Source organism: Canis lupus, chromosome 38, assembly GCF_003254725.2.
Source record: "Canis lupus dingo isolate Sandy chromosome 38, ASM325472v2, whole genome shotgun sequence".
NCBI classification, from domain to species: Eukaryota; Metazoa; Chordata; class Mammalia; order Carnivora; family Canidae; genus Canis; species Canis lupus.
Genome location: NC_064280.1, coordinates 23,289,780 through 23,304,295, shown reverse-complemented (window position 1 = coordinate 23,304,295; position 14,516 = coordinate 23,289,780). Strand labels below are relative to the sequence as shown.

The 14,516-nt window shown below is 50.6% G+C and overlaps 1 protein-coding gene across 2 annotated transcripts; it reads left to right on the top strand.

Annotated features, from left to right (window-relative positions):
* Positions 1-7,236: 7,236 nt before the first annotated feature.
* FCER1A (Fc epsilon receptor Ia) lies at positions 7,237-12,660 on the top strand. 2 transcript variants are annotated; one of them, XM_025420710.3, is made up of 5 exons: positions 7,237-7,428; positions 7,847-7,867; positions 9,144-9,380; positions 10,548-10,805; positions 12,239-12,660. In XM_025420710.3, exons 1-5 carry the CDS (start codon positions 7,278-7,280, stop codon positions 12,409-12,411), a joined length of 840 nt encoding a protein of 279 aa, XP_025276495.2. In that variant the 5' UTR covers positions 7,237-7,277; the 3' UTR covers positions 12,412-12,660. The 2 variants fall into 2 exon arrangements, with proteins under 2 accessions (XP_025276495.2, XP_025276494.2); XM_025420709.3 differs by having other exon boundaries at positions 7,252-7,428; positions 9,126-9,380.
* Positions 12,661-14,516: the final 1,856 nt, after the last annotated feature.

The window sequence follows — 14,516 nt, the reverse complement described above, 5'->3', positions numbered from 1 at the left end:
AGTACTTTTTCAATCCCATCAGACCCCATTTGTGGTATATATTTGATAACACTCTCCTTGCTGTCTTGATAAGAATGCACGGATCACGGTATCACCTAGCAGAGGTGGAGTCACGGCAGGGGAGGGGGTGGCTAAGGAAGATGAACCCTTATGACCCCTCACTGGCATGGGCCCCTCCAAAATCCTAGAGGAGGTCATAGGTTTTTGTGAAATTTACAGAAGTAGAGTATTTTCAGCCACATTTGGATGAGACTCCCTTTCCTACTGGCCACACGAGGGTAGCTGCAGAAGGTCCTGGGACCCAGCTAAGAAGGGTGGGTTGAGGGTGTTCGGTCCTGGTTTAGTGTGATAGATGCATGGGTTTCGCAGCTCCTTTCAGTCAGGGTGGGAGCTGGCGAGGCTCTTCCAGCCTTCGTGGCAGGAATGGCTTCCAGGCACTTCCACCGAAGAGCCAACTGTCTTGACACGAGGCGGGAGGCCAGGGGTCAGGCCGCAGCGTGACCGCATCCTCCAGCACTCAGCACTGGAGATTTGCAGGCAGCCAAGGAAACTGAGATTGAAATATCTGGAGTCGGGAGCTAATCTTGTCAAAACATTTTCCTGAGCGTCAGATGTGTGTAAAATCCCAAGCAGAGAATTTGGTTCATTTCCGTGTCTAGTGAAAATGGGAATTCTCTTCCTTCAGGAATATTCTCAGTAATGTGAAATGCAGAATTATAAACACACCAGGATGCTTTTGTCGTCTTGTTCATGGAAATAAAACAAAACAGAATTTATCAGAATCCCTGTGTTCCTAAGGCACAAGCCTGCAGCCGTACGACAAACACTCAGGATATCTCGTAGAAACTGCATTTCCTGTGCACCCCCAAGTATCAATAATAGAAAAAAAAATTGATCAGCAAAGCTAGGGGAAAGAATGATTTATATTTCTGGTTTTTCTACTGAAAATGATAATATGATATCACTGTGTGATGAAGAGGATCAAAGAGGACGGAGTAAAGATGTAGGGAAAGGAAAGTACAATAGTGGAATGTCTAGCAGCAAGTTAATTGTTATTTTTTCCGGATTTTTATAGCGTTCCCATCATTCTTCAGCTTTTATGTATTTCATAATTTCTTTTGATATAAAATTTCTTGTTCTAATTAGTCATTCTAATGCCTAATACTGTATTCATAATTTCTTATTCAATTTTTTAAGGGGGGCCCAAACTGTGGAAGTTGAGGGGACCTGGAACTGGATCCAACTCTCCTACACACAGAAAGTCTTGACATAAAGAAGAAATAGAACGAAATGACTTTATGACAAGGGAACATACCCACGATGCTGTGCTGGCTACCGGCGGCCAGAGAGGAGGGCCGGGCACTGGCACAAAGGTCAGGAAGTGCTCACTCGCTGGGGGTCTGATTTGGTCCAACGGGGAGCGATCCAAGGATGCTGTTCCAGGAGAGCGAAGAAGAATGTTTACATGGGCATTATATGGGGTTTTCCCCTCGGAACATCCAGCATAGAGGGGGCAATGTAAAACTTCCTCGAATTTCTTAGCGTCAAGGCTCGGATCACGGTAAGACATCTGGCTGGACATTCAAGGGTGGTGCTCGCAGGACGATGTTGAACTCGGCAGGGTGCTGGGTGCCTGCTGAATGCTGCAGGCGCAGGCCGCAGCCCATCGCTGCCAGGAGCAGTACACTCCCCCTCCCACGCCCCCAGCCCGGACAGCACCCCAGGTGTGCTCGCTCTCTCGCTCTCTCTCTCTCATATTCCCCGTTGGCCTTCTTCAGGGATGACATTCAGGGAATATGATCTGAGAGGTTCAGTCGATTCCCTCTGTCCTCGTTTTTCAAACCCTCACGCAGACCCATCCTCACCCCCAGAAACACACCCGGCCACACTGCTGCTTAGCCAGGTCCTGAAAGATCAGAGCTTCAAAAGTTACCTATTAAAATGCAAATGTCCTTGGCCGAGCTAAGACCTCCGGTCCGCCTGTATCTGCTGACAGCCTAGAGGGATTCCTTTCAGAGAAGGCTGTTCCCATTTGTTAACTGTGGAATTCTGTAAGGAAGCAGAAAATAAACCGGCCTACACAACATTTGACTTGAGGGCGGACACGAGGTGAGTTTCTCTGCCTCACAGTACGCCTGGGAGCCCCCCGGACCCCCAGGACCACCCCCCAGGACCCCAGGGTCACTCCCCAGGACCCCCGGGGCCACCCCCCGGGACCCCAGAGCCACCCCCCCAGGACCCCAGAGCCCCCCTCCCCGGGACTCCAGGGCCGCTGCCTGGCCCCCCGCCTGCTCTGAGAGCACAGTGCCCTCGCTTGCCTGCCCACCTGGCCCGTGCGCCAGCTGCACCCCCCACCTGGTCCACGGGGGTCTTTCCAGCCTTCTCCCCGCATTTGTGCGGGAGGATCTGTCCCTGCGGCTCTCAAGTCCAAAATAAGGACACAGTAAGTGCCGCAGGTGGCTTTGCTCTCGCTCAACCTGTCACTACGTCAGCCCAACACTAACAACCACAGGTACTGTCACCGGCCACCTCCCCCGGTGGGGGCTGAGGCACAGAGACATCAAGACACTCCCCGTGGTGAGGGGCCCGAGTGAGAACGACAGTCCCCCGCGCGTTCAGGGCACGGACTCGAAATCAGTCTTAGGCCGAATGCCTGTGGAATACGCGCAGGCACTGATTTGGTTTTATTCTTTAAGTTGAAAAATCAAATGCAATAGTCTGACAGTTTATAACCCTCTTTGGGGTCCCGGGGAGTGGCCCTCTGAGCGTCTGCCCTGCAGGCCCGGCGGGCGCTGGGAGAGGCGCGGCCCGGCTGCGGGGGGGTCACAGGGCAGCGGGCACCTACGGTGACGCTCCGTGGCCCAGGCCGCGTCTCCAGGCCACCGCGGGGGACCAGGCCTCGGGCTGGGGTAGCCGGCGGCCCTGATGGGTGCTGCGAAGCCTGTGCAAGCGCTTTCTCCGTAGTTGAGTCTTCGGGACACCTAAGAGCTGTGGCTCTAGTCAGGAGACCTTCTCCCCAGTCTGCCGCACGCTGCGAACCTGTGCGGGACGCGGCCCTCTGGCCCCTGGGCCGCCTTTTACAGATACCTGGTCGGCCTCCTACACGGTCCGTAGGGCATGAGCTCTTGCCGTGTCACTATGTAAAATCCAAATACTACGGTCACCTTTGAATTTGAGCAATAGCATGTTTTATTAAAAGCAGGTACTAAAATGTATCTTGTGTCTGGTCTCCATTCAAATCCATTTACTTCTGTGAAAAACTTGGCCGATCGTCCCTCCTTTGTTAGAAAGAAGTATGGGTCTAATTTTTTTTTAAATTTTTTTTTTAAATTTTTATTTATTTATGATAGTTACAGAGAGAGAGAGAGGCAGAGACACAGGCAGAGGGAGAAGCAGGCTCCATGCACCGGGAGCCCGATGTGGGATTCGATCCCGGGTCTCCAGAATCGTGCCCTGGGCCAAAGGCAGGCGCCAAACTGCTGCGCCACCCAGGGATCCCAGAAGTACAGGTCTAAAGATGGAAAAATCGTCTTTGGGATTCTTTCCTGATGGGCTTTTTTTTTTTGCATTGAGGGGTGACGGGAGGAAGATCTCTGTCCACACCCAACGCTGCGGCTTCCATAACTCATGTCCCCGTCTCCTTCTCACTGGTGTCTACTTTGGGAGCCCTGGGAGTGTCCACGTCTTTTGGATCCACACGAAGCAGGCAACAGGCTTATGTCGAGACAAGAATAAAAGAGTAGTAAAGCCACTGCCTTTATTGCCCAAATTCACCCGGCCGGCAGCACCTGCTGGCGAGTACTGCTTCCTGAGCAGACTCCCCTCCTGGCAGCAGAAAGAGCTGATGACCCCCTGGACCCTAAGAATCTGGATTGAAAGGCAAGAATCCCTCTCCTCTCTCCGGGCACACCTGTAAGTACACATAATGAATATATGCAACCGTGCCCACAGCACCGCGTGGCCGAGGATCGATACGTCATTTTGTGAACCCAAGAAAAGAGATTGTAGGACAAGAGATTGGACTAGCTTCATGGTTTTCCATCTGTGGGTTAGTGATCCCTAGGAATCCACACAGTTTTTGCACGGGGCCTATGGATTCAGGTGTGCTTCGAACACACTGTGTAGACGGGGTGGATGAGCGTTACGTGGACGTGGTCGTGAGCACAGGCTCTTTACCCAGACCACGTAGTTTCAAATCTTAATTCTTCCACTGAGCAGCTGCGTGCCTGGATGGGTCGCCCAACTTCCTTGTGTTTTAATTTCCTTGTTCTTGAACCACGTAAAGTTGGTAAGACCGAAACAAATTAGTCATCCTGCATGCTTAGTCCTCGGGGGGTGATGCGTGTTCATCTGGTGCATCCACACCACAAGCAGACAGCTACTTTGCTCTTATCATTTCACATCCAGTTTCATAGAGACCTTGCTTTGTGCTAGAGAACTCAGAGAGGAAGAAGCCAACAAATCGGCCCTTCTGTTTGCTTCCCAATTTTGGAGAAGGGTACAAAGTCCCAGAGGCCCTATGGGCTGCCCCATCCCAAATCATGAAAGCTCCCATCCAAAGCCTTTCACTCTGGATCCAGCTGCAGAGAGACACCGCAGCTCGCAGGCGCCGGAGTCCATGTGTGACCATTTGGGTTTCCCTTCTCTACTGCTACCGAGTGAAGTGCAAATTCAGCTTTCCAAGAACCAACAATAGGTCAGAATTTGGGATAGAGAAGCTGCTTAGGAACGCCCAGATGGTAAAGCTTGTAGGAAGAGGTGAGATGAAGACCCAATCTGCTGGTCCCGGGGAGCACACTTGTTGACCTCCACAGGCAGGAGACAGGAAGTGAACGGCACGGTCCACCCAGAGGATGCACGTAAAATTCAGAGGACCTGGGTTTTGTATAAGGTGAAGGATGTATGGAAGTCAACTGGCGCATCAACCCGTTCCTTCACGGTGGAGCGGAGCTACTGCTTCACCTTCTCGCCAATTTGTTTCTCTTGGGTACCTGTGGTTGTGTATGATGGGGATGGTTCCTTCTTCCTGACGTTGACGCTGCTGGTTTGGTTGTCACTTTTGGTTCTGTTTTAGGGACGGATGGACAAAGTGGTTTTGATTTGCTTTTTAAGCTTTAATGAACTGCTTTCGTTGAATCTGCGAACTCTTTGCCCTCCCTACTGCCAGAACACTACCTCTATTTTGAGGACGGACGCCGGAGCAAAAGCTTTAGGATGGTGCAGCAAACGGACGTGGTCTCTCTCCCCACAAAGCCTGAACCCTCCCCGCTAGGAGACAGTGCTTCTCCTTGGGCCCCACCCCGCCTCCCATTCAAATAGGAGGTGTTGGGACAGTGCGGAGTCTTAGGAGGAAGCCTTCAAAGACACCATGGGAGTCACAAGAAGGTGTTTGTCCTCAAAGGACAGTGTCATTGTAGGATCACTGTCCTGCGAGAAAGGAATCTCCCATAAGTACCCTGGACACAGTCTCAACAACGCGGTGCAGCAAAGCGGTCTCTTCCAGGATCTTGCTATTCAACTACTGCCGTCCAACAGAACCCACAAATGGCATCTCTCCTATTTCTTTCTCTTCCTCTCCATCCGGGTTGAACAACTTCTTACATTCAGTTCCTTATCATGCTTTCTTCATCATGGTAACAGAGGTGAGTGACATTGCATAATTATGCAAACTACACCGGTTATCACATCAAAGTAGGTGACCCACTGCCATAACCCAGTTGAGTGCACGCATTTCCTAAGAGTCTTTAATAAGCCCTGCTGATAAAGGAAGGGAAGATATATTTACTGAGCCTCTTCTACATACCAGGTGCTATGCGATGCACTTTACCTGTTGATTAACTGAACACCTCATACTAAAGCTGTGATCTCGATGCCAGCATTGTCTGTAGGTTACAGGTAAACCTTGATGACATAAATGCTGGGAGCGTTTGAATTCGGACCTTTAAATTTTTTTTTTAATTTTTATTTATTTATGATAGTCACAGATAGAGAGAGAGAGAGAGAGAGAGAGAGAGGCAGAGACACAGGCAGAGGGAGAAGCAGGCTCCATACACCGGGAGCCCGATGTGGGATTCGATCCCGGGTCTCCAGGATCGCGACCTGGGCCAAAGGCAGGCGCCAAACCGCTGCGCCACCCAGGGATCCCGAATTCGGATCTTTAAATACAAACAACTTGCATTTTTCAAAATAACTTGCTGACTTCTTTAAAGATCTGTCCCTACACCCAGGTGGCTCAGTGGTTGAGCGTCTGTCTTCAGCTCAGGGCATGATCCCGGGGTCCCGGGATCGGGCCCTACGTTGGCCTGATTCTCCCTCTGCCTGTGTCTCTTCCTCTCTCTCTCTGTCTTTCTCTCTGTGTGTCTCATGAATAAATACATAAAATTTTAAAACAAAAAAGAAAATCTGTCCCTAAACCATTGTGTGGCCTGCAACCGGTCACCAATCTTTCTTATCTGGAACCTTTTATTTACGAATCTTTTTGCCTCAAATTCTCTAATTCCACGGAGGTTGGGGAGTATGGGTAGGCCTTCACGCAGAGGAACTGTATGTTCAGTTCGGTAGACTTGCGGCCACAGTCGGTGAGGAAAGGCACCGCCGTGTGATAGAATGGCGCCTTGCTTACCTCTCAGTGCCCTGCCTACTTTCGATTTTTGGCAAGGACCAAAGAGAATAAGTACTGCGTGTGAAAGAAGCCTTGTGAATGGTAATGACTACAGGTATTAACAGAGCTATCATCTCCAGCATCGTCATCAATACCCAACCCTGGGGGCAGGCGACCAGCTCTGGCCTGGAGCTAAAACACGGAGTAATTAGTCAAAGGGGCCCTGGTGGGAACAGAACTGGTGTGGGAGGAAGGACAGCCGTGCTAGAAGATTAGAAACATAAAAATGGATAAAAGCTGGGAAAAGGAAATAAATTATAGACTAGACCCAGATCCCTGTAAGTCATGGTCTAATATCTGTCGTCCTGGGTTGGGAGCTCCATCAAGACTCAGTGGGAGAGAAGGAGCCTGAAAATATCCCCAGGTTGGCTGCTCGGATCGTGGATCCTCAGGGAATAAGATGGAAACGCGTGGACCGGTGGGCTCGTGGACCAGCAGGAAATTAGGTAACGAGGGATGGTGGCTCCGGAGAACCACAACCAGACTTCAGCAACCGCTGGCCTGGCCTGGCACGGAGAGCGCTGAGTGGCAAATGTGAAATTGCCCAATTAGGCAGCGCTCTGAGTATTATCGCCAGAGAAGGCAAGCCCAGGCACAGCTGATGAGTTAACCAGATATGATACAGAAAACATTTCCTTCTCCTTTTTGGCTTCAAGTCTCTTTTAAGGCTGTAGGTCTCTCCAGTCCAGTCGTACGTGGGGGCCACGAGGAGATGCCTGCTTCCATGGGAGGCCCTGCCCTGCTGTGGCTAGCGCTGCTGCTCTCCTGTAAGTAGAGGTTCAGGGACCCCTCCCCTCCCCCGGAGGGGCCGAGATGGATCTGGGGAGCAGCTGGGGTAAGAACACTGGCCGTTTTTGTGGTGACTTTTTCTAAGCTCCGTGCAAACCACGGGGCATTTCACGGGGAATCTGTCGTGCACACAAGCTGGAGAACAGGGCAAAGCAGGCTGAGCAAGACCAGCCTGAAAGCCAGTCCCTGCAATCGCTCTGGCATCTCCCAGAGGGCAAGGGAGGGAGGACGGAGGAAAGAGAGGAGCTCCTACTCTCCCCGGGTCAGGTTCCTGGGAAGATGGTTGGCCCTTAAAACTCTGGATGAAACTCTCATCATTACCCACATCCCCGTCCTTGGGAGTCCCAGAAGGGTGTGTGCAGCCACTAACTTTTCTTCCTCTCTGGACTTTTGCAGCTCCAGGTGTCATGTCATCAGGTGAGTGAGTCCTTGTCCTTGCTCTGTCAGCCTCAACGTGGCTGGGCATGCGCCCCCCACCGCCCCCGCTGTTTCCCTCCACTCCATCTCCTCTGCTCTCTGGTGATGAGGCGTCTGCCCCTCCCCGTCCAACCTGAGCCCCACTTGCATCTTGCCTGTCTTCCTTCTCTCCCCTCTTCGACAGCTTCTAAAGCACCACCTCCTTCCCTTAAGACACCACCACTCTTTTTATGCAACAACCATCTCTGTGGAATATATATTTCTTTTATAAATTTATTTTTTATAAATAATAAATTTTTTGTTCAATTTGCCAACATATAGAATAACACCCAGTGCTCATCCCATCAAGTGCCCCCCTAAGTGCCCGCCACCCAGTCACTACCACCCCCCGCCCACCTCCCCTTCCAACACCCCTAGTTCATTTTCTGTGGAATATCTAAATATGGAACATGTAAACACCTAAGTGCCTCACAGGCACTACCCCATGACCTCATTCAATTCTGAAAACACCATCATCTTAGTCCTGTCACCATTTTGTACTTGAGGCCTTTGTCTGATTAAGTGCCTTGCTGGCGGTCCCGCGGCTAGCCAAGGGCCAGCTTCTAACCCAAGCCCCTTGGGTCCAAGCCTAGTCCTGTTTCTGAACCCTTCCTCATCACTGTCCAGCACTTCTAGGCTTTGGTCAAATTTGTTCCACGTCTCTTTGTTCCTGAAAACCTATTAAGACTGATTCTCTCGGCGCTTCTCACTTCCTTCCAGAATTGACGTGTACTTTTGACTCCGTATGCACTCACAGTTAAATAGTCATAAAAATTTAGAGCTGGGAGAGACTATGTTTCATCGAGTCCAACACATTTATTCATCCATTATTCACACACTCATCCACTCAGTAAATATTTAATGAACACATACTATGTACCAGCCATTGTGCTGAGCTAGGGCTGAACAGGACAGACCTCGCCTCTGTCTGCCCAGGAGCTGCAGTCCTCCCTGGCTTGGTTGTTTTTTTATTTTTATTTTATTTTTTTGGTTGTTTTTTTAATACCCTACACTCCTGTCCCGTCTTTCCTCGTGGGTGGGAAACTCCCTGGGGCCACAGCACTGAGTCCTCCTTCCGTAAGCCTAGGACTCAGGACAGTTTACGAGGGTGGACCGAACACAGACCGTCTCGCTGTTGCCGTGTCTGTGCTCCAGAGCCTGGACAGTTTTCTCTTTTCCCCTCCCTTATACCTCTTTCCACAATTTGATCTCCTCAAAGATACCTTGAAACCTACAGTGTCCATGAACCCGCCATGGAATACAATATTGAAGGATGACAGTGTGACTCTTACATGTACTGGGAACAACTCCCTTGAAGTCGACTCTGCTGTGTGGCTCCACAACAACACTACTTTGCAAGAGACGACTTCACGTTTGGACATCAATAAAGCCCAAATCCAGGACAGTGGGGAGTACAGGTGTCGGGAAAATAGATCCATCCTGAGTGATCCTGTGTACCTAACAGTCTTCACAGGTAAGTTCTGGGACTATGGAAAGATGGATTCTCCCACATGAGGAATGGCTCATCCTAAGCCAGGGAGGCATCAAGTTCTCCAAGGGCCTAGTACACCGGGGTGGGATTCAGGCCTCGCACTCAGGACCCGCCCGCCGCTCTCCTTCCACCCCCGCTCCTGCCCAGCCCTGCCTTCCTCCCCGGTCATGGCTATCTCCACCTCCCGGTGTTCTCCCTCCACCCCACCTCACCTCTCTTTTCGGCTTGGGGCAGAGGCATAGGACACGTACAAAGGACATGTTGGGTATGTGAACGTTGCAAAGAGCTGAACATCCGAAACAGGATCAAAAGGTCTGATTTCTAAAATTTGCTCCATCATTTCCATGCGCCACATCCTGGACATTAGGTCAGCACTCTTGGTTTTGAAAGACATCCATGTAGATCCCTTACAGGCTCCGCTCTTAACTCAAAAACAAATCTCGTGTCTGCTTCAACTTTGCGTGATTCTTAGTGTGTTTCAGTTCTTACAACGACATTAGCCAGGGAACCCAACCCTTGACATTCCACGAACTCATCATTAACGAGTATTTGTTGGGCACCTACGCACTCTGAGGTGATGGTGTTAGGCGCTGGGGATACCCTGTAAGGATCAGGCGTGGCTCTGGGCCTCCTGAGGCGTGAAGCCACATGGGGAAGAGGACACTAAGCGAGTAACTACACACACATCGTGAAAGGTGGCGTGCATGTTCTGGGGAAGTTTTGGAGCTCACCGCGATTGATGGTAGGACTAGGGAGTCCCCAAGACGCAAGAGGGCAAAGCAGACCTGCTCTGAGGCGAGGGCTCCTTGGACAGAACAATTTTATTCCCTCTTAATGACCAGAACTGGCACCGACGGAGCTGAAGGGAGCACCGGCTCTCAAGCCGTCTATGGATGGGCCCAGCAGGAGCGTCAGAGTGGTTCTAGGGCCCCAGAGTCACTTTTCAGGAGGAGAGAGGGTTTATTGATATAGAGGACAGACCCTAAGCATTGTTTCAGATTTCCTCTTTTATTGACCTTACGGGCCAAGAAGTGGGTTAATGATAAGCCGTGGTTCCTGACGCTTCCTCTGTGCGTGACCACGTCTACCTCTGTCTGTGTCTATGTACCCACCCGTGTGCTGTTACGTGACCTAACACACGCTCTTCAGAGTGGCTGATCCTTCAAGCCTCTGCCAACGTGGTGATGGAGGGTGAGAGCTTCCTCATCAGGTGCCATAGTTGGAAGAATTTGAGGCTCACAAAGGTGACCTACTACAAGGATGGCATCCCCATCAAGTACTGGTACGAGAACTTCAACATCTCCATTAGCAACGTCACAACCAAAAACAGCGGCAACTATTCCTGCTCAGGCCAGATCCAGCAGAAAGGCTACACCTCTAAAGTCCTCAACATTATTGTGAAAAAAGGTGAGCTGGTAAAGAAAGAGGGGGGCCAGTGGCCGGGGAAGGGAGAGAGAGGACCCCTGGGGCTGGAGCGGCGCGGGGTGGTGGCTCTGCCTCATGGGTCCCCTGGGCCGCGGGAGGGGCCTGGGCCACGGCCTCCGAGGCCTTGTTTGTTTGCCGGCAGTGGTGACACCTGTTCAAGCTGTGGAATTTTTATGAAGACTAAATGTGGTATCTGGAAATGGATGCGTAGCCTGTTAAGCGCTGCCCAAGCATAACGGACGAAATTGCTGGTTTGATCTCAAAGTCCTCTGTGGCTCCTGGGGAGGACACTTATGCTTATCAGGTTGAAAGGCAGTCTCAGAGTTGAAGGGATGAAGGCTGTGGGGAGCTTGAAGACGCCGCCACGCTCGAGGAGGAGGGCGAGGGAGGGAGACCCGCAGGCCGTGGGCTGGGTGCCCCAGTTGGGAGGAGATGGGCCTACGAGGGACACCGGGCAGGCACCCCGCCTCCAGGCCCAAAGAGAAAGATGCTCCCTCCCAACTGCAGAGAAGAGAGGGAAGCCTCTCAGATATCTGCCTTGCTTGGAGGAAATCAGATTTTTTTGCTTGGCCGACTTGGCTCATACCGTCTAAAAAATCATGAGACCAGAAGCCAGAATTAAGCCTTATTGTCAATTTTCTGCTACCTGGTCTGAGACCGACGTGCTATTTAACTGTCGCTGGCCTTCCGGGATCCTTATCTGTAAAGTCAAAGGCTTGGTCTAGATGCCACTTGGAGAACTTGAAAAATACTGATGTTTGCATGTTATCTCCCGAGATCTGGATTTAATCGGTTTGGAGGACTGGGCATCAGTATTTTTAAAAGCCCGTCAGGGAACGGTCATGTACAGCCAGTGCCGAGAGCTGCTGGTCTAGGCGATCTCTAGGGGCTTCTGGCTGTGATGTTCCAGGGCTCTATGATTCTAGGATAATCACGAAAATCAGCACCTTGTAGACAGAATAAGAGAATCAATCACAAGAGAGGGACTTGGAAGGCAGCTTCAAGAAGCTCTGGCCCCGTGTCTTGGTTCAGGTGGTAAATGATGAGCGATCAGAAATGAGGCTCCGGTCGCCCCACCCCCACATGCGTTGTCTCCTTTCCATCCCAAAGTCACATAGGGGCGCTGGTCCCTGAGCTCCAGAAAAGGGGTCACCTTTCCTAGGACCTCCCCACCTTGGGCACACTGGCTGGAGGAGCTGGAGGCAGGGACTATGGGGCGGATGGCAGGAGGCTAGGGCCTCCGGGAAGCAGACAGAGGAACCCAGATCCATGGGTGCTGCTCTCTGGTCCTGGAGGCCTTAGCACGCTAGCGCTATTGGACGGAGGACCACGCCAGGTCCTTCTCGGAGGGAGGATGAAGTCGTGAGCCCCGGTCATCAGCTCCTCATATGACTTCTGCTTCTTGTTGCGTCTAGAGCCCACCAAGCAAAACAAGTACTCCGGGCTACAATTCCTGATCCCGTTGGTGGTGGTGATTCTGTTTGCTGTGGACACAGGACTGTTTATCTCGACCAAGCAGCAGTTGACAGTGCTCTTGCAGATTAAGAGGACCAGGAAGAACAAAAAGCCAGAACCCGGAAAGAACTGATGCCGCTGCTTAAGAAACGTCAGCATCAGCAATCGCTTCTCCATCGTCAGACGCAGCTCACGATGCACACGGGAAGGTCTGCAGTCATGGCTTTGCAGAACTGCTTCATTCAACCAACTCAAACTGATTAAGTGGCATGTGATAGTAGGTGCTCAATAAACGGCAGTTAGATAAATAAAAGAATGAGTAGGGTCATTTATTGGCACCTGGCAAAGACAAGTGCCATTTGAATAAAACAGCTACGAAACCCGTAACATGATGCTTCTAAATACGCGAGGCTTACCAATTTCTTTTGTGCTTCTAGAGGCAGGAACCACGAAGTTCTAGAGTAGAGATGCTTTCTCTTAACCACTCGAAGTCTGGACTAGGACTACAAAGACGTGGGGGGGATGTTGGTGAGATGGGTCATTTTTATGCTCTCATTTCGACATACCATTTATGAGCTTGTAGTGCTTGCTGAATCGGGGGCAATCTTGAGCCCCAGGACTCGAGGGATGAGGCTGAGTCCAAGATTCCCTTGTGATCGTTTCTCCCTCTAACGTCTCCCAAACTCGTCTCCTGAATCCCCTCTAACAGCAACTGAACGGGGTGTCTTAGAGAAATCCTAGCAAATAATACTCACCAAAACTCTCAGCTCTGAAAACAGACGGATCTCAGGCAAAGACCCAATTTTGCTCTCCCACCCCCCGCCCCACCTTTGCCCGTGGAGATAGCTACACATGGGACTTGGGGAAAGAATTAGGAAGAGACGCAACACATGGTGGGTGCTGAGCATGAGGCTGCAACAGCCAACAAGAGATCAGAGTATGTACAGCTTTGCTGTGATTTAGGACAATTACTAACGCAAGCGGGAAGTGAATCTAGGGGGAGATTTGTAAATACTCTTGAGGTTGAGAAGTCCCATTTTCTCCAAAAGATGTTGTTAGACCACAAAGCAGAGAGAATTATTGGAGGCTTTTTTTTTTAAATATAAAATGAATCTCCTTAATACTCTCTACGTTTCTCACGCCAAATTAGACAAGTAAGAAATGGCCAGATTCCCAGTGAATAGCCTTGTCACTTGGCTTCGCATAAACAGGCCTGGTAAGTAGAGAAGAGATTTTTTTTTTTTCCTGCAATAACAGGCCAGGAAAGGTTCCCATGGGAGGCTTTTTGGTGTTGTTCTAGATAATTCTCCTGCATTTTTAAAAAGATTTTATTTATTTATTCATAAGAGACACACAGAGAGAGAGAGAGAGAGAGAGAGGCAGAGACGCAAGCAGGCCCCATGCGGGGACGTGGGACTCGATCCTGGGTCTCCAGGGTCATGCCCTGGGCTAAAGCCAGCGCTAAACCCCTGAGCCCCCGGGCTGCCCATTTCTGCTGCCTTTAGGAGAAGACAGAAGATCCATGAGTCTCTGGGACCATGGTCTTGCCACTGTCTTCACTAACAACATCTTGCTTCTCCATGTCCTAGACACAGCATCATACATAACAGACTAGAGAGCAAGTGACTTGCTCCTTTGTTGGATCTGAGGCCAAATGACCCAAAATGAAGAGTAGAGAGATGTTTAACTTTGATAGAAAGTCCACGCTTGATCAGCTTGAGATACATCTTCTGAAGGGTTTTCTAGGTTCTGGAATATCACAACTCACCTCCACCTCCCCTTTATCCACACCCAAGCTGGCAAGGGCTCTGCAGAGAGCACACAGCTGGATCTTCAAGCCCCCGTGAACTGTGTGACTGGAGACAGTCACTTGCTAGTATCTGAGATTCCATTTCTTTGTAAAAAAGAGCAGTTTGGACTAGGTGGCCTCTAAGCTCCCTTGAGCCCAGATGCCCTGTCCCCGGTGACTTGGGAGCCTACTTCCCATGCGGTGAGTACACAGGTTCAGAGGCTCAGATGCAGCCCCAAGGAGCGCTGGTGTGAGTTCTTCCTTCATCCTCCACACGTTGTCCCTTCCCTGGATCTGAAATTCAGGTTTGTCTGAGATTTCTGTCTCCCATTCATTTCTTCCTGTTTTCTTCTCCATACATTGCTTGTTCCTTATATAAGGAATGTGGAAGAGAATCAGGACTTTGATATTTTGTGGAGCTCTAAAATATGGCATTTAAAAGGATGTGT

What these genes read in the sequence shown, in the direction of transcription:
- FCER1A (XM_025420709.3), top strand. Translation starts at nt 7,278, where the DNA reads ATGATACAGAAAACATTTCCTTCTCCTTTTTGGCTTCAAGTCTCTTTT. An exon ending in GTACCTAACAGTCTTCACAG is followed by an intron (nt 9,381 to 10,547) that starts GTAAGTTCTGGG and finishes CACGCTCTTCAG; the next exon opens with AGTGGCTGATCCTTCAAGCC. An exon ending in CAACATTATTGTGAAAAAAG is followed by an intron (nt 10,806 to 12,238) that starts GTGAGCTGGTAA and finishes TGTTGCGTCTAG; the next exon opens with AGCCCACCAAGCAAAACAAG.